Genomic DNA, 20,507 nt, shown 5'->3' on the forward strand with positions numbered 1-20,507 from the left:
CCCCTCCAACGACTTAAAGCATGCAGTGCAAGACCTAGTGATTCCCAGGTTGGGCTATTGAAGTGCAACCCTCCCTGGACTGCCTAGATTCAAACTGCCTCCTCTAAGGGCCTCGCTCAGGGCTGCTGCAAGACTCATCACGGGCTCAAAAAGAAAGAACCTCCTAACCCCGTTCTGAAATCCCTCAACTGGCTCCCATATGAATGAAGATTCCAGCAAAAAATTGCCTGCATGACACATAAAACACTGTTGACAAAATAGTTGAAACCGAGATATGAATGATGATTAACCGCATCGCTGCGGCGCGAATACCCCGCCCATGCTGACTCCGCCTTGCGCGGGCGGAGTCATGACGGAACGGTTCCGTCATCCGCACAGCTCACCCGCCGTGCATGACGGAACCGTTCCGTCAACAGCATCGAAGGGGTTAACTGCATACAACATCCCATTAGAGCAGCCCAATGTCTTCCCCTAAAAACATTTGTGCATTAAAAACACTATTGGCCTGATTTAGAGTTTGCCGGATGGGTTACTCTGACCGAAACGTGAATGATGTCCCATGTGCCTTTTCGTTAGTTAAGTATATCCCATGGCAAATGAAATAAGGCAAATGGGATATACGCCATGTTATGACGGGAAAACACATCCACCACTCTGTAAATCGGACCGTATGTTAGTTGATTCCTTTTCGATTGTGTTTATATTGATAGCAGGTGCCATATTTATCCAAACAACAGTTTGGATGCACTACATAAATCCAAAAATTAAGCAAGCACTTTTAAGCCAATAAATCTCAAGAAGGTGGGCTAGGAAGTCAGCGGGCTCCTTGTGTCCAAACTCAAAGTTTTAGCTCCACAGAAAACTTTATCCTCTGCTTCCAGGCAATGGCGTTTTAGCTTTCGTGTTTCGTGGTGCAGCGTTCAACAACCCAAAGAAGAAACTTGAGATGAAGAATGTTTCATATTGATAGCTTTTTTCCCGAATAAGGGGTGAAAGGGAAATTACAAACCACTACATTTTGAGGAACGTCTCCAACATAAGAATCTTTACTGATATTTCCAGCCTTAATTAATTAGCATAGACTCCAATTCTCAAATCGTACTGATTTCTTGCATGTAAACCTAAGAAACCAACATGGAGCAATCTGGTAAACCTAATCTCTATTGAATCATGCAATTTTGTAGACTTTAAAAGGCTATATAATTCAGACTACAGGTGCCTCAGTAAAACTCACAATGGCAAAGGTTAAACATTGCAGTTTTCTTACAATTGCTTTGAGGGGGAAAACACTTATGTGTGTCGTGTTGTGTTGTGCTGCATTATGTAAGTCTATGCCTGAGGATGGATAGAGATGTGCTCAAGTCAAACAGGCACCAGGCCCTAAATCGACATATTCCATTGGAAAAGCCAATTTTATATAGTCATAAATTGCCCTTAAAGTAAGCCTTGGGGTAGCATGAAATACATATAAAAATGGTACATTACATATTGTTGGAATGGTGCTCTCACAAATAAATTAAACCCCAAAGCGATTTCACTGTTTATGCTGTGTTTGACTTTCACAGAACTCATCAAACCTCCAAAGATGGATTACACATCTTTGGATAGGGGAGTTAACAACTCTAAGAGGACAATCGCCTACCTCTGAGCCAAGGAAGAGCAAAGGAATGTTAATTATCAAACACTTATCACAAAATCTAGAGGTGGGCAAGAACAGTTGCCTGAGCAAAGGCCAGCTTTATTATTTCCTCTTTTGACTTGGAGATGCCTGAGAGAGCGTTTCCTATTAGTTACCAGGACCCTTCCAGACAGTCACACTCCAGTTATAGTAGGAGATAAAACAGTTTTAACCCTGTCAGATGGGAGGAGTGCTCCTCTAGAAAGAGCAGTGGTTGAGGAACTGAAGACAAGGTCTGCCTGGAGACAGCAACATTCTGTTATCCTAAATCAGGTGCTGCTAGGTAATTTTGTAGTAAGGCAATGGTAGACCCAACAGTGGAGTAGTGTGGCTCAATGGTTAGAGCGGCAGACCCTGATGCAGAGGTCTAGCCTGGGACCAGGGTTCAATTCCCTGCCTCGGCGGGTCTTGGGCTCAAAATTCCACGGACCTGATAATTCTCGCCTCGGTACCTATTCCAATCATGGAGTCCCACTCTGCAACTCTGGGCAATAGCTTGCTTAATCTCCACAACGGCCCCACAACGCTAAGGATGCCTGGCCTCCACCTTGGGGGTGCCCAGGAGTGGACGCCTCACGGGGAAAGCCAGGATAGGTTCCACAGCGGTATTTGTACAAGCGCCTTGAGACCCTTGCGGGTGAGTAGTGCGCTATACAAGTATCAATTTACTTTTTTTTTAGCAGTATCCGGCTGGCTGGGATGCATTAAAGCCAGTCAGAATCCACCATCCTTGATAGGATGAGTATGATACACGTGCTCAATAACCTGTGCTCACCCTTGAGTAGCTTGGCACCGAAAAGTCAGGCTTATCCGTAGGGCCCAAGTGTAAAGTATTGGCACAACACCACTCTCGCAACAAACTGCGAACGCCACAAAAAGACCTCACACCAATGTATAAAACATGGGTCTTTGTATTAGACACACATTTAAATCAAAATGAGATACACATAATATGTACACTTTACAGTTATATGTAATTGTCGAACTTTCCCATTAGCAGCAGAACAGCATGAACATACATTCCCTATTCAGAGGTATTCATCCAACATGACAATCCCCAATATCGCATGCCCCAACAGTTGCAATGGTCGTGCAACTACGGGTCTTTGACCAAGCACCTCAGTCACTTAACTACACCAGCCAATGATACACGTTGCCCCTGCTGGCGCCATGTTGATTAGATTGTCGGAAACACCTATAATGGAAAGAAACAGTTACTTAGTTTCGTCCATCTGGATTAGACTTCCAGGAGCCCAGTGGCATCTGCAAGAATGTGGGATCACTATTCCCCCCATAAAAATGGTTGTGATGCAGGATGCTGGCACACTTCCAAGTCTGGAGAAATGTTTCCCCCCAAGTGGAGGTGCGAGCTGCCATATCTCCCGACAGCCAGCCGTAGGTGCCCACCAGGCACAACAAATCCCCTCTGGCCCATCACAATGGTCTCCACAACAAAGTTCCTTGTAGATTGGGACCAGTGAGAGGGAGGCTGTGATGTCAGGCACTGTCATCCCCTCGATCTGGACGATGAAGACAGTCTCAACTCTCAGCTCAGGTCCCTCAACGCCCCTTGGACATCAGATACTCTGGAGTGCAAGCTAGCACAGCTCCCCTGGTTACAAGCATGGGTCCCTCTGACTCTGCAAGCTTCCTTCACACTACTCAATCTCCTCACGTCCCGGCACCTCAGGTGGGCTGATGATCTTGGTGAGCACACTCCTCTACACAGTGTGATGAGGGTGCACTTCAGGATGGTCCTTGCCCTAACCGACGATCACTACCACCCATTTCCACAGCACCCTGGGCTGTCCTTATGATATCGAGGAAGCGGGGAGATCCTTTGTGTCCCTGGGATCTCGTGGACAGGAAACCAACCAACTGGCTCTTGGAGAGTGCTTAGGGCACCGGGCCTTGACAGTTGCCACTTAGCAGCAGGCCAACAACGTCCAGGCAAAATCACAAAGGTTATAGTCCCCTTCCTGGAGCACGCAAAGCTCCAGGCCATCACAAGTCTGTGGATAATCCAGCTGCAGTCCCTCTCGCCCAAATGACTGCTCTTGTCAATGTGCCAGGGTCGTACCAGCGTAGTATGGTTCCAAATACAAAAGCATCTCTAACGCCCCAGTAGTTATACCCACAATGGCATTTGAAGATACAATCGGTTCAAAACGCCACCTTTGAAATGCACAGGCCCTCTCTAAATTTTGTCCTGTCTGCCATCCTACCACAGGAGTTTTGATCACCATCTTTAGTGGGGCCAAGACCGTGCCCCTTGGAATGCAGGTCCCACTACTTAACCGTCCCAGAAAGGCTCCTCAGAGTCAGAGGTCTACAGTTTCACTTGAGCCTCTAGTTTATGGCCTTCTATAAGGAATGCACAGAAGTAGCTGTCCCCCAGCACCCAGATGTACATTAGAGACAGGCCAACAAGCACACACAGCAATTAGCATAGAAATGTCGCCTTTCCCAAAGTGACATTTCTACATAAGTATTGTTGGATCCACTTGCACTACTGGAGAGGATTCACCGTTATGAGCTCATTGATACTAAACACTATACTGCTCCTATTCTACACGTAGGGAATACTGTTCAATACCCTTTCCCTTCACCCCCCATGCTAATCCAATGCAAAAAGCAGGCCAATGTCGTACTGAACACAATATCTGGTGCAATTTGCGACCTTTATATGTAACTCACACACGCCTTACCTCTTCCCAACACCACACCTTGTCACCAGGGAGAACTTCGATATAGCAAGAGACATGCAGAACCTTGGCACATAGCTTTTTAAATGCCAAGCAGAGTAACAGTAACCTGTGCACACAGACCCCACCAAGTCAAACCTGCGGCACAAACGATAAGCTACCTCAGTGGATGGCACAACCAGTGCTGCAGGCCCACGGCGGAACCTTTGAGGTACATGCCCTGGGTTTATGTCTTACCCCTAGACAAGGGACTTACAGCTAACGCGAATCAGCTAATAATGTATATACCAATCACCAGTATGTATATGTCAAGCAGAGTACTATGGGACTGAATGGCACTGTCAAATGCGCTCAAAGTGTTAGTGATAGCACCTAGATCAGCAGAAAAATGGGAAGGAGAAAAGCAAAAAGTCAAAGGAAAGCACACTAGAAAAGGCCATTTCCAACAAGCAAGGATGATGTAGTTGGCATAAAAAGAGGCAGAAGACTGTGAGAAAATAGCTAGGATTCTGTGGTAAGTTTTCTCTAGCCGTTGGCTGGAGAGAGACCTTATGCCTAGATCACAGCCCTGAGGCTTTAGGGGCTGCAGGACTCACCAAAAGGAATGTTTCCAGCACTTTGAAAAAAGGTGGAACTAGTCAATTTTCCACATTTAGAGGAGCAGGACAAATTGCTTACAGGGGTCATACCCAAAGTGGGTGCGAAAACCTGGCTTGTACTGCTTAGAGCTTTTTGCCAGACTGAAAATTGGTTCAGAAGGCCATTACAGCAATGACATACAGCCTTGTGGAGCCCAGCTAGGATTTTTTTGTCTTAAAAAAAGTGACTATGTTCAGAGGTGAAATCTTGTACCAGGGCAAGGCGGCAAAACAATCTGACTTGTAAAATGGACTGTTACAAAGTCAGGTCTGTCCACTTTGGAGTTTTTGGCACCAAAACTAACAGCTTTAGCGAGAGACACTCTCAGGCCACAGCCTTGGACCTTGCCTAACAGGGAGGTTTTGACTTCCATTTCACAGACTAATCAAAAAATAAAACCCTTGACTTGGAAAACCCACTTGGTGTATCTTATCTCTGCTGCATTGCAGATGGCTTGAAATCATGACTGGGACAGCCATGGACAGTGACTTTTGATTTGTACGTCACTTTTTCTGGGCACTGTTTGCTTTAACACTTTAACATTTTATTTCTCCAGTTCTCCTCAACCCATGTTAATGATTTTTGTGTCTTTTTTCTTTGTTACAAAATTGGTTTGGAAATAGTATTGTGTTTTGTTCTCGACTTTAAAATTGTTAAAACTTCTTGAACTTAACTAACACTTCTCTTGGCATTGACTGCTGCTCCTGTTGTAGCTACTAAGGGTTGAACACAAATACTTCAGAACTGTGTTTTGACCCAACCAATGTGCTTTTATTGCAATGGTAGGGGAACTGACCACCGAAATACAATGACTTTCTGATTTCTAATGTATTTCATTGTGCCTTCTTTTATTTCATCATCACAGTTGAGAGCAGTTTGATCGACATCAGTTCAAGATGTTCAACGTACAGACACCAATTCTGTATATGGTCTAATAGACTATAATGTTAGTTGCTCCATCTATAATGCCAATCTAGGCCACATTTAGGGTACATTACAACTTACTTGCCTCTAGGTTCCTGATGAACTGCATCATCGTCGGTGTGTTTTGGCCACCATGAAAGTACGTTTTTAAGTCCATGTTGAGAAACTATTAGTTCTTGTCTCTTCTAACAAATACCACAAAGTGCTGTGATCTACTCTAATGTTGTTCTGCATATAAAAGAAGTGTACTTTCTTGAACTGTAAAAATCCTTTGATATAGTTTTACAAGACATTTGTTGCATGTTTTATATGACACCATTTTGATATCTTGGCTCGTGCTCTGGGTCTTGGAGACATCCAGACCCATGTCTTGCCTTTGTCTTGGCTATCCCTATTAATTTGCTAGCTTACTTACAGCTAGTGTAGGGAGGACATGTCCATGGAGCACCCTCATGAAAAACGTAGGGGATGTCAACAATACCATTAGCTAAGAAGGGCAAATTAAAGCCTATGTTATATATGAGCATTTGTGTAGAATGATCTAACATGTGTGAACAGAAATTATTTGTATCTTCCTCGATTGCACCTTCTCATGCACATGTCCAGCACCAGACTTCTAGTCAGTTAGGCACAGTGGGCTGCAGGCGCACCATATCATGAACATGTAGATTGAGAAAAAGGGACAACAGTGTACTTTTATTGACATTACTGAACTCTCTAAAGGGCTTACATCTGACCTTCTCCAAGTTAGTACATTTGTTGCAGACATCACAGATTGAAAACAGTGCGTGAGAGTCATTAGAATTGTGTTTTTCAATACGAAACTGTCCCTTTTAGAGTTTGTTTTTGGAAATGTTTTTAAGTTTGTTGGACAGCCCTCAAAACCAACAGTGGTTGTCCACCAGACTTTATGTACCTTAAAGGGAACTTCCATGAAAGTTGTTTATGTGGCTGTCATCCCTAGATAGGACAGACTGCAGTCTATTGGATTTGTGGACATTAATCTTAGTTCAGTTCAGTTTTAGCATACCCATCTCACAGCACCACAGACCTACCCCCACCTGAACTGCCACAGCAACTGGAAAAGCATCACAGAAGAGGAGTGGGCTTCCGCCCTCTCCATGCACTGGCCCAAGTACACCAGCAACTTACTGAAAGCCATCAAGAACCTCAACAGCTGGATCACCAAATGCACCGACACACTGGTTCCCCTCAAGCACAACCTAACAACAAGAGCCTTTCAGGCCATTTGGTACACAGAAAAACTGAGCCTGATGGAATGCAACTGCAAGAAACTGGAGCACATCAATGCACCAGTAATGAAGACATCTTCAAATCAACCCTAAGAGGCTACCACCACCATACACGGAACACCAATTAAGCATCTCTTGCAGATTGCATTGATGCTGTCACTAACAACAGCAAGGAAATCTTTGCCATCACCAAAGATTTTGTTACACCTATTACCGCCTCCTCTTACAAGACCTTTGCACCAAAATCCTGGAATTCGTATGTAAACATTTTACATATACAGCAACTTCAACCCTCAACCGGACCCTATCAGTGTCATAACTTTCCATCATGGAAGAAGAACGAACCTGACCTGGTGACCTGTTGTCACCACTGTCAAAATCGCTGCTACCATAAAGACCATCAACCAGGGGCCTGGTGTGACCCATGCCCCAAGCACACCTTCACCAAAGGCCTCCTTCTGATCAGCAAAGGACTATCACACACCCTCAATGCCTCCATCGACTCCGGTACCTTTGTGGCAACTTAAAAACATGCCTCTGCTCAAGAATCCATCCACTGATCCAGCCACACTTTACAACTACAGATCCATCTCCCTGCTACCATACCCAGCAAAGGTCTTAAAGAAACAAATCAACTGACCCTCACCAATCACTCCACCAACCACCAGCTTCTCAAAGCCATAAATTCTGGATTCAGACTCAATCACAATACAAAAACAGTAGTAATGCCTCCACAGATGAATCTGCATGATCCTTGACAAAGGAGAAATGTCAGCACTCATTCTTCAGGCCCTCTATGCAGCATTTGACATGGTCTCACACCTCATGCTCATCAGGTGCTTGCCCCATATTGAAATCCAAGGACCTGCCCTCCACTGGATCTGCACCTTCTTAACGGATACAACATAAACTGTCAGCCTGACGCTTTACTCCTCAGAAGCCCGCAAACTCATCATCATAGTGCCTCCAGCTTCATCATTCAGCCACGCCCTCTATAACTCATTCATGATACCTCCGGCTGACCTCTTTTGTGCACACAACATGAACATCCTCTCCTACATTGATGACACTCAACTCACACTCTCCCTCTCGGATAAGCCCCCAAAACAAGAAACAAGTTCACCACCTGCATTGCTAAATTTGCTAACTGGATGAGAGGCAACTGTCTCAAGCTCAACACCAACAAGACAGAAGTAGGGGACTTTGGCAACAACACCTCCCCATGGGAGTCCAACTGTGACCGGCCAAACTCAGACCCACACCCCGCAACATGACATAAGCAAAAGGAACAATTGATAGACATAAGCAAAAGGAACAATTGATAGATGGAATGCTAAACAATGCAAACATTCAACCCCAGTCTCAAAGACCTGGGTTTAATCCATTGTTCTTTTGCTCACCACGCCACCCCTGTTTGAACCCAGCCATATGCAAATCAGTCTTGAACCTGTTCCTCATGGAAACAGTCCACCTGAACTGCCAAGTCAGATCCTCTATGGGGTGAATGTTTAACATTGTTCAACATTCTGTCCATCAGTTGTTCTTTGTGCATTTGTAACCCAGAGTGGGACAGGTATGTCCAGATGTGGGTCCTTGCTTCCCAATGCCAACGGAGTCAAGCTAGCCTGGCAGAGGAGGGGTGAAACCCATAAAATGGTCCCAGGATACTTGTTTACAGTCCAGGGAGGATCTGACCCAGTAGTTTGGGCTGGAATGTTCCTAAGAGTAACAAGGTCAAGACCGATTTGCATATGTTTGTGTTTAAACTGAAATGGCATGGGGAGCAAAAATACAATGGATTTAGGCCCATATCTATGAACTGGGGTGAATGTTTGACATTGTTTAACATTCTTTCCATCAATTACCCTTTTTGCATTTGTCACTCCGAGTGGGATAGGCATGCCCAGATGTGGGTCCCATGCTCTCCATGATGTTGGAGTCAAGCTAGCCTGGCTGATGAGGGAGGACCTGGCCTAGCAGTTCTCGCTGAATTGTTCCCATGGGGAACAGGGTCAAGACTGATTTGCATATGGCTGAGTTTAATCAGGAATGTCATGGGGAGAAGAAAACAATAGATTAGGACCAGATTTCTGTACTGAGGTGAATAATTGACATTGTTCAACATTCTGTCCATCAATTGTTCTTTTTTCATCAAACTAGACATGACTGCACAAGTCAATGACATCACTGCATCTTGCTCTCACACCCTGTAGATGCTGAGGAAGATCTTTGAATGGCTCCGAAGCAACACTAGAAAAACTGCCACTCACACACGCTGGACTATGGAACACCCTTTTTTCCGGGACCACCAAGCAACTCATTAGAAGTGTAAAAGCCAACCAAAACTTGGCAGCCAGACTCATCTTCCACCGCCCACACAGAACCCACATCACACCAACCTCAGGGAGCTCCATTGGCTTCTGATACACAAAAGCACATGTAAAAAATTGGGTTATTGGTTCCACCCTGGTCTGTTGGCCCAGATTGTTACTGTCCCTGAACCTCTGTCTGTACTTTTCTGGGGTCAGAGAATACTTCCTGACACAGGCTTCCTACATAGCGGATACCTCATTCTGTTCTCATTCTCCAGGGCCAGTAGGGTGTCCCCCCACTCACTATGGATATGCCTCCACAGACTAGACTCCAATCCTCCTCAAGGATTCTGTGCATCTGTAAAGGAATCATATAAACCTCAAACCACTTATCAATATTGGCTCCCACAACAAAGTCAGGCACAAGACCTTTAGGGATGTGGAGCCTCTTGTTTCCAGGTGGCACTGTAGAAATGCTGCCACCATCACTGATGGACTCTGCCTCTCTGACCTTGATATTCAGCTCGTTAAGGCTCCTCTTATGAGCCAAACGCTCCAAGATACTTCTCTTCTCCATGGCCAGTTTCCTTTGCCCTGCCTTCACGGCCAGCCTATTTTCTTCCATTTTGAGCTTAGCCATCTCCAGCCTGTCCTCCCTCTCCTCCTTACTCTTTGCCAATTCCTGTGCAAGGAGGGCGCACTGTTCCTTGCACATGAAGGGATCTGCAATCCTGGGAGTAGGTTATCCCCCTCCTCAACAGGTCGTAGGGCAAGACCCTCTTGTGGGCCTTGGTCTGATCCTTCCTCATCCTCCTCACCCTCCTCTTCATCTGTTTCTTTTGCTATCGCCAGCGATTGGTGGACTACTGCCCAAGCCCTCAGCGCCTTTTACAGATCCACCTTTCTGGTTTTGGTCTGTGTGAGAAGCTCCCTCTCTTTACAGTACTCCTTGAACTGGGCCACAGTGTAGGACTCCAGGTTAGCCAGCTCAAACTCCATACTTATAGAGGTGGGTTCAGGCACAACAATCTGAGAAAGAATTTAGAAAAAACAAACAATCTAACGATGTAGAATTTAAACTAGAATTGGCCTTAGATATGGGATGGTGGTGTACACCAAATCACTTTATGGCACTGCAAAGACACAAGTTCAATCCTCACCGCTGAACATCAGTGTACGAAATTGGGTAGTTGGTTGACAGGGGTGTGAGCCCTGGCCAAGTACCAACAACAATACTTGTCAGGGTAGGGCACAAGCAAACCCAAAATTAACCTGTGCTCAACCCTCTGGTAGCTTCACATAGAGCTGTCAAGCTTAACTTAGAGGCAATGTGTAAAGTATCTATTCAACACTTCAAACAGTAACAAAGTAGAAATATGCCCCAAAGAATGCAAGGCCAAAATGACAAAAATCCAATCAGTAGAACAAGAGCTATGAATTTTTAAAGAATAAAGTGAAAAATAGTGCCTCAAAGTATAAAGCACAGACAGGGATATCTGGTTGTGCTGGACTGGTTCATGGTAAAAAATTCAGGCCATCCACAATGGAGCGCGGTTCGGATACAGTCCCAGTGAAGTTTTACTTTCTCATTTTTTGTGCCAAGAGTCCCATTTGCGTTGGAGAGGGTAGCAGGCAGTAGTCATTGTTGTTCGAAGAACAGGCTATACGTCTCAGATAGGTTTGCTGGAGCTTCGCCTTGGCAGTCCTCCACAGGATACCAATGCTCACATGTCCCTGCTTAGTTTGCCCTATCACTGCAAAGTTGGAGATGCCTCAGAGTGACGGTCCAGTTATGTGTCTGGAACGGACCGTGCAAAATGGAGGATTGCGAACTATCTCCTCTCCCTCCCCTCCCTCTCTCTACCTCCTTGAATGTCTTATTTTTCCGTTCACTCTGTTGAAAAGTAATATATAATTGTTTTTAGCCTAATCATTGTGAAAATGTAACCCTGAGTGAAGTTACTATTTTGCATAGTTACAACTCTAACAACTAGTCAATGTAGAAGTTCTTTGTACTTAATATCACTAGTTTGTGATTCTGAGCTTTCCCGTTTTTATCTCTCTCCAGAGTGACTCTACAACAGGGGTCTTCAAACTGTGGGGCACGACCCCCAGGGGGGCCGTGGAGCGATGCAAAGGGGGTCGCGCCTTCACAGTGTCACTTCTGCCCTCGCCTCCAGGGCTTCAGCCCCCCTCCTCCCCCATCCTGTGTCTCAGCCCGGGCTGCTGCAGTGCAGCTCGCGCTCCTGGGGCCTCGCTGGGCAGTGTTTGGAGTCTTATCTCTGGCCCGAGTTTTTCACAGGTCTTTAAAGACCATCAGCATATTTACATGTCTTTGTTAACTGATTACCAAAGCTTAGTTTTTTTATGGTTCCAGTATGCCCTGGGCCCCCACTCTGCCTATTCCTTACATTTGTATTTTTACACTTACTGCTGTAGTGTGAGAATGCATTTAATGAAAAGAAATATAAAGTTGGGTTGCCAAAAGAAACATGCCTGCTATGTGTTGTTTAAAGATCCTGCAGAGACCTGCTCTTGACACTAAATTGAGTTATAAATAAAAAAGTATGTATTAATTAGTGATGTGACTTTTCTGTCTTTATTTTCTTTAATTATTAGTCATGGATCATTGAGGCATCCCTAGAACACAATTAAAAGTGCTTTCTATTTATATTTGCTGTTCTAAGTATTCACAGATAAGTGCTAAACATACAGCTTTAGGTGACTGCTTATTTCTCGGCCATCAAAATAATGAGCTGGTAACCCTAATCATTAGACTGGAAGTTTGTTGCAGGATCGGCACATTATTTATTTTCTCCACCCTTGAACCCTGATTAATGCCATTATAGCAATAGTTTAACTTATATCTGAAACCCTACGCTTCAAGTTTCTGGGAATGCACCCTGCTTTCAAACTACACACTTCTCATTCTCGCCTTCACTTTCACGTTCACCCTGCACTCCTAGCGATCACAATGCACTCACACTGATCACCATGCACTCACACTATTCACCCGCTCACCCTGCACTCACACTGATCACCATGCACTCACACTGATCACCATGCACTCACACTGTTCACCCGCTCACCCTGCACTCACACTGATCACCATGCACTCACAACATTCACCCACTCACTCTGCTCTCACAGTGATCACTCTGCACTAAACATTTGCTTGCATTGTTCACTCTGTACCTCACCCTGCAGTCACACAAGCACACTTCTCACCCTGCACTCATGTGACACTCCACTCACCTGTCCCCCCCTTACTGCTCAAGCTGTAGCTCACTCAAACAAGGCCATCACTAACCATGCACTCATTCGTCCCACTCTGCACTTACAGCTGAACCCAAATTCATATGGTCATCTCAATCACCCTGCAGTCACTCCTTTTACCATACTCTCACACTGTTGCATTGCTCACCGTGCAGTCACATGGGCACTCTTGTCACCCACACAGTGCAGAAGGTTAAAGTGCCGGGTACAAAGAAGATGTACCATGCACATCACAGAACTGAGTGTGAGTAAACTATGAGCAGCGCTATAAAAAAATGAAATGTTTGTCAGACAGGTGCTATAGAGAGATGAGGTGTATTGTTGGTGAGTGGTAGTGAGGGAATTCATGGAGAAGGTGGAAAGACTGTTGCACTGTGTGCGACCAGTGCTTTGACAAGCCCTGGCTGGGAGTGTTAACCCCCCCCCGAAGTTCGGGTCTAGTGGATCCCCTACTTCTGCTTATTATTTACATTTGTAGTGCGCTACTGTTACCAAAAGGTGTCCTGGGGCTAATAACCATCTGCCTGCAATGTGAGAGAGGGATCCGGGGTTGGGAGAGGAGAGAGGAGAGGGATGGAAGGAAGGGGTGAGAGGAAAGGGGCATGGGTAAATTGCTTAACTCTGCACAAGACCGCCAGGGTTTGAAGGGACCCTTGCTGCTTCCCGCCATGGCCAAGAGAGCCTCTAATGTGGCAGTGCGTATTCCTGCAGAGTGGGAGACCCTTCACAAAGGTGGACTACACATCTTACTGATGTTAATTGCTGTATTTTGGTTAAAAACTGGTACTGATGGGGGTGAAATCTTTCCTCAGTATTACTGTGTTTAAAAAAAATCTAAATAATAAAGCAATGCTACCCCAAAATACGCAGCATCACAGAACATTATTTACATATTCTACTCACACAATTTAGTGAAGCCTGTCGCATAATTTAGTACTCACCTTCCTCATAACCTAGAGGTTTAGAAATTTTTGTCAGGAGGGGGTCCTTACGCTTGAAAATGTTGACAGGGGGGTCTCGGCATCCAAAAGTTTGAAGACCTCTGCTCTACAACGTATACATTTCCTTTTCTGCTATCCGTATCTCTTCCTTGTGGGACTCTTCAACTCGCTGACTCCCTCGCTTTGTCCTCCCTGACCCTGGCATTTAGTGGATCCTGTCTTTTTTCGGATCGCTAATTTACCCTGGTGTTGAATGTGTTTTCTTTCTGTAATTAATGCAATTTTCTTTTCCCGTTGGTTCCCCCTCTGTTGACCTGCCAGTTCCGACCCGCCTCCTAGACCCCTGTCCCTTGTTGCCCTTTGACTAAGCACTCCTTCTCCCCATGGGGAAAGATCCAATATGTTTACTCTGGCTTCTCAGTGACCCCTCTCAAGAGAGTCCACAGCGTCAAGGGAACCATGCACAGCTGAGGCATGGTATGCGCCCCTTACCAAAGCACTCCCTCTCCCTTTGTTGGGGAAGGATCCAGTAGGTAGACCTTGGAGTCTCAGAGACCCCTCTGATGGAGTCAACTGCATAAAGGGACCCTCACGCCGCGGAGATGTGGGAATGATACCACTTCCCCTGGGATCACAGCTTACGGACTTTGGACGAGGTTTTTACCCGCTTACCGGTTTGAGCCCCCTTCACTCTCCCCCTTTCATGCTCTCTCACCCTCCCTAACCGCTTTCCCTCTTTCATTCTTTGTCTACTTCCTCTGCCCCTATCCCCTCTCCCCTTGCCTGCTACGCCACCTAGCCCCCTGTCCTTTTGTGCTTTTAACTTAGGACTCAACCCTTGTTGGGGAAAGATTCAATTACTTATACTCTGGAGTCTCAGTGATCCCTCTGAGAGAGTCCACAGCGCCAAGGGAGCCACTCACTGTTGAGGTATGGTATGGAGCCCCTTGCCAAAGCACTTCCTCTCCCCTTTTTGGGGAAGGATCCAGTAGGTAGGCCTTGGAGTCTCAGAGACCCCTCTAAGAGAGTCCACTGTATAAAGGGAGCCTTCCGCAACGGAGTTGAGGAATGATACCACTTCCCCTGGGATCACAGCTTACTGGACTTTGGACACAGCTATTACTCATCTACGGTTTGCACCCCCGTCACCCTACCCCTCTTTGTTCATGCTGTGTCTCTCCCCCTCCCCCTCCTCTTTCCCTCCTTCATTCGCGGTCTACTCCCCCACCACCTACCCCCTCTCCCCTGAATATCTCCCCTTGCCTGCTCTTTCCCTTATGCATATTGTCCTTATTGCTTGTCTGGACCTAACATGTAACTATGTAGCTATGCTCTAATAACTGTGTATCTTTTTTAAAGGTGTAATTTGCAACTATGGTCTGATACTCATGTAAAGTACTCTGAGACCTCCGGGTCTAGCCAGCGCTATATAAAACACTAGCAGCCTTTCCCGACGTTACCGGGTATGAATTGCTGCCGGCCAGTAGTATACTGATTTGTAGGATTTCGTTTTGATAGCATTTCCTATCTGTGACAGGCCTGTGAAACGCTCCGATTCACAGTGCACTGCTGATGTACTTAAGAGTGCGCGTTCAGTAGTGTGTGAACTCGAGTTTCCCTACTTTATTTTTCCTTGCAATATTATATAGCGCGAATTCGACAACATGGCATGAGCACAATTTGCATTACAGAAGAACACATTCATATGTGGTAGGCACGGGGAGACAAAGCGATTTGCCTGGAATCACAGGATGTTGAGCTGATGCCGAGATTCGAACTTAGCTCCCCAGCTCTAAAGTTCGCAATTCTAGAACTTGTGGCGGGAGGTGTGTCTAAAAGTGTATGTCGATGTTGGCCATCAATGAGAGAGACCTGTGCATTTTTCAAATGGGTGGTGAAAAAATATGAGTATGTTGCTGGAGATGTGGGCCGCCCTGCCACCAACGTACTTATCGGGGGAGGGTAAACCCCAATTATTCCGCAGCCTTCTTTCCGCATGCCATCACTCCGCATACTTTCATTACGAAAGTACCATGACTCCGCAATGCCATTATAACGCATGGCATTACATTTTATATGCTTTTACCACGCATACATTTACAACGAAATTCGTTGTAAATGCATGAATGGTAAAAGCATGTTTTTTTTAATGTTTGGATAAGGTAAGTATGAGTATAGGGGTATATGTTTTGGGGTACTGAGGTATATGTTTGGGGTGTTTGGGTATTTTAAGGGTTCAGATATAGTTTTGGGTTATGGAGTACAGGGGTAGTTTTAGGGTTTAGGGATAGGTATAGGTTTTGGGGTACAGGGGTATTTTTAGGGTTCAGGGCTAGGTTTGGGTTTTGGGGTATAGGGGTATTTTTAGGGTTCAGGGGTAGGTTTGGGTTTTGGGGTACAGGGGTATTTTAAGGGTTCAGGGCTAGGTTTGGGTTTTGAGGTACAGGGTATTGTTCAGGGGTAGGTTTGGGTTTTGAGGTACAGGGGTATTTATAGGGTTCAGGGCTAGGTTTGGGTTTGGAGGTACAGTGGTATTTTTAGGGTTTAGGGATAGGTTTGGGTTTTGGGGTACAGAGTATATTTATAGGGTTACGATGGGTTAGTGTTTAAGGTTGTTGGGGTATTTTAAGGAGTAAGGGTGGGTTATGATTATGGGGTGCAGGGGTATTTAAAGGGAGCAGGGTGGGATTAGCACACGATATGAGACATGGCATGAAGGGCGGAACGTACCACCCCCCCCTCCCCCCTGCGTTTGTCACGCCCCTAGCACACGCCCACAGCACAACACAGACACGCCCACAAGGGACTACTTTGCTGGCACAGTTCTTTTACCTTTTAAATGTATATGGTGGGCGTCTGCATAGCCTATGTCCTTCTACTGCAACTGCCCTTTCCAACGCTGTATTGGGTGTTGTGATTGGTGCTGTGGTTCCTGAGATTACCCACCTCAAAGGTTTGGGCTCTCTCTTTATTATATTAGTATGGATTTCAAATAAAATAAACAAATACCAGTCACAAGGACCCCAAAACCTTGATTTCAAGAGCTTATGAGTCACACCAAGGGTGCAGCTAGGTATAGGATCTTGGTGGCATGCATTTTGTGTCTGTGAGGCTCAGATCAGTGAGTCACTCTGGGGTCCTGAGCTCAAGATGGAGCTACAGGTCCAGTTCTTCTTCCCCAGGCAAGGGGACAACAGGTTAGCACAGCCAGGCAGCATTTCCTTTAGAGTAGCAGTCTAGCAGAGTGGCAGTCCTTGTAGCAGCACAGCAGTCCTTCTTCCTGGTAAAGTATCCACAGGACCAGAAGTGTACTGAAGAGTTGGAGTCTAAGGTCTTCTTTTTATACCCCGGTGCCCTGGTTTTGGAAGGTGGGAGAAGCTCTAGACAGTGGCTTTGAAGTGCATCAAATCTACTGCCTCCCCTGCCCTAGCTCCAAGCTGGCTAAAGTACCAATTAAGGGTTGTTAGGCTCTTTGTGTGAAGGCAGAGCACAACCTATTCAGCTGCAAGTGGGGCTGTACTCAGCTCCTCCTCCCCACCCTGTTAGCAAATGGCTCATCCAAGCACCCCATATCCTACTATTGTGAATGCCTGGGCATGGAATTCACAAAGTCTAACTGTCAATAACACAGTCATGTGACAGCTACAGGCACAAAAGGGCAGGAAAGGGACAACTTTCTTAGAGTGCTATTTTCAAAATTGTAATTTAAAATCTGACTTCACCATAAGTTAGGATTTTAAATTCCAATTCCAGAGACACCAAAAATAAAATGAGTATCTGGGTCTATTAGAAAATTGTAAGAAGGAAACTCCAATGTTATCGTATGGGAATGGTAGGCCTCTTTAGACAGAGATTTAGTAGAAAACAAACTGTGCATCTGTTAAGAAATAAACTTTATAGTTTCATTGTATAATTCACTGTTTAATATGGTGAAACTAACTGAATGTAAGGTGACTGGTATTGTGCTTTCTATTCTTATAGAACAGATTACATCTAGAATGTTTGACCATGGGAATGTGTTGGCAAGGTTACTTGGTGTATGAGACCTAAAATATCAAGTGGTAGGTTATTTTATCAATTTTCAATTATAGTGCCTGTGTGGGCTGTAAGTTAATGGTTCAAATTGATAGTCAAAATCGTTTTATTTTGATAATAATCAAACCCTCCATCAAGCACTGGGTGGCAGTATAACATAATTATATTGATGATTAATAATTAGACAAGTACAGTTTAATGACCAAAGTTCAACATGTCTTATAATGGAAGGACAACATTCATGAACACTAGATTTAATATACAAATACTTCCAGATAGTTTCAGCCCTTCCTTTTTCCAAAGTAGGTTACTATGCTATCATACGTTTGATTCTTATTTAGATCAGTTAACTGAGTAGAGAAGCGATCCTTTTTTGAGCCACATCTCTGAGATAAGTAGAACTTATTACGATGGGGTGCAGTTGCTAGACATTAAGCGTTTACAGGAACTAGCAAGCACAAGCAAGGGCTTGGTGTAGTAACTTGTAGCTTCATTTCTTCATGTGTTAATATTGAGGTCGTTTACCATGGAACTTTCTATCTAATGCATAATTTCTCACAGCCAATGTATATAATCCTCCAGTTTAGTTGTTAGTATAAAACAGATGGTGTCTCATTCAATAACACAGACATTAGGGATCAGATTTTGAGTCAGCTGTATATGGAAAATTCTCAATTTCTGGAGACCCACCACTGGAATGCCATCCAATATAGTAACACTATGGTGGAAGACATTGCATCTTTGATTCTTCCCCATAATTAATACTGCAAACAGGTCTGATACCCCATTATTGCTACTGGAACATAATCTGACAATAATAAAGTGTCCTAAAGATAATTTATGAAATATGCCCCTATTGAAGCTAATAATAGATATATATTTTCTAATGATTTTCTGGACATGATATTTGATCTGTAAGTGTTCTTTGACGCTAAGGCTTTAGATCTTTACTCATTATTCCTTCTTTGTCTAATAGCCTGTAAACTCAGTATTGTCTCTTTAGGGACTTTTACCAAAGGTATAGGCGATTTAAGTGTGTTAGTACATTTTCTGAACACACAACCTTTGACCCACCAATGCATCTATAGTAGAGGGTCTCCATGGCTGTGCTCCAGAGCTGGAAGAAAGAACATCCTGGCATCCATTGTTGCTGAAGGTACCCTATGTCTCCGTATGTTGTGGTGGGCATAGGGATACAGGGTGTATAACTTGATTCGTCATCATCATGACATACTTATAATGGATCACTGCATTTCATCATCACCATTATATATTTGTGCATGCTAAATTTTAGAGTTACCTGCTGTAACACATCCAGGCGTAGTACATATATTTTCAGAATTAGTAGAAAACTGCGAATCTGTAAGGAAATAAACAGAAATAAACATTATTATTCTACTGTGTAATGCACTGTTTAATATTGAAAGTTTTATGTGTAAATGTATGTTAGTAAACAAGATATATAACTGAATTAGAAACACAAATCTACAGCAAAAATAGTGGAATGTCAGTTTCACACAGTACCTGACAGTTTTGGAAGTACATCCTAGTATTAAGCACATCTATAATATTTGATCTGTCTGCTGACAAAACAATGTCGTTGGAAAATACTGCCAGTTTAATTGATATTTTTGACATTTTTCTACTCGAGAGTAAAACGTTCTTCATATAGTAGCAGGGGAAAAACTCACTCAAGCTCCTCACAATGGTAACAGAATTTTACAGTAGAAAACTATTTTTGCACACAGAAGTTGATCCCTCATTCAAGTTATGGTTGCAAGTTGGACATCTGAAATGGCCGTAACCTCAGTTGTGTGGCACGTTGGATCTTGTGACAGGAAGTCTGTCACCTGACCAAGATGAAGGTTGAGGCGAACAGCATTGCGCATGAGTGTAAGGAGAGGTGGTATGTGTTGGGGTTAAGTTTGCCCGAAGGAGGCATTATAATAGGCCATTTTGTCAAAGATAGAGACTAAGCCTGGGTGAAATTTCATTTGGGCCAGTGTAAAATTGTGTAAGGTCCAGCATAGTGCATTACGCCATTTTACCACGTTTGGTAATTCAGATGTCGTTTGGATACAAATTCTATCAAGGAGCACAGGAATAATGTGGAAGAACAGTAGCTAAGAGGCTGTTGTACGAGTCATGTGCAATTTTTATTTTTCTTTAGTGGAAAATTGACATAAAGCTGTATTTCAGCTAAAGAAAGAATTGTGTAAAAATGCCACACCACCATTTCTAGTAATTTTACATTTTTTCGTAAAACTGTTTGGACTCTTTGCCTAATTGCCAAAAAGAATGGCGCAGATTTTGGCTAGGGTTACTAGAGACATTTTATTTGTAAGGAGCCGTCTCTGTCTAGTGTATTCGGAGCATGGTGTTTTGAGTGTATGATTTCAGGGGTCCACTGTGAGTGGCCATCACCAACATTCAGCTTTCAGTCAAGGAGGAAGACGTAGATGTGGAACTACTGTGTCTCAACTTATAGGGGTCCATAATAGGGCTAATTGCAGATGGTTGAGGGACATGTCAAATAAACCTGGAATTTTTTGTGAGTCAGCTTCAAAAACCTGATGGGGTTTTGCCCATGAACAAAGGCTGGATAGGCAGAGAGGCAATGTGTGCAATACATTACACAGTCAGTTGGGAATTGCTACTAAATTACTTTTAGTATGGTGGAGAAAATACTTTTGTGAATCGCCTCCAGGTTTAGCACTTCCTCCATGAAATCAAAGACCTCCTAT

At 44.3% G+C, this 20,507-nt stretch overlaps 1 protein-coding gene across 2 annotated transcripts in view; it reads right to left on the bottom strand.

Annotated features, from left to right (window-relative positions):
• Positions 1 to 20,507, bottom strand: part of MMEL1 (membrane metalloendopeptidase like 1) — a 1,016,153-nt gene that overhangs the window by 343,499 nt on the left and 652,147 nt on the right. For both annotated transcript variants that reach the window (XM_086921554.1, XM_086921553.1), the window contains exon 3: positions 19,064 to 19,123. In XM_086921554.1, coding sequence (XP_086777680.1) covers positions 19,064 to 19,123 — 60 coding nt within the window. The remainder of the gene's footprint in view (positions 1 to 19,063; positions 19,124 to 20,507) is intronic.

The sequence above is a fragment of the Lissotriton vulgaris genome, chromosome 5, assembly GCF_964263255.1.
Source record: "Lissotriton vulgaris chromosome 5, aLisVul1.2, whole genome shotgun sequence".
Lineage (NCBI taxonomy): Eukaryota > Metazoa > Chordata > Amphibia > Caudata > Salamandridae > Lissotriton > Lissotriton vulgaris.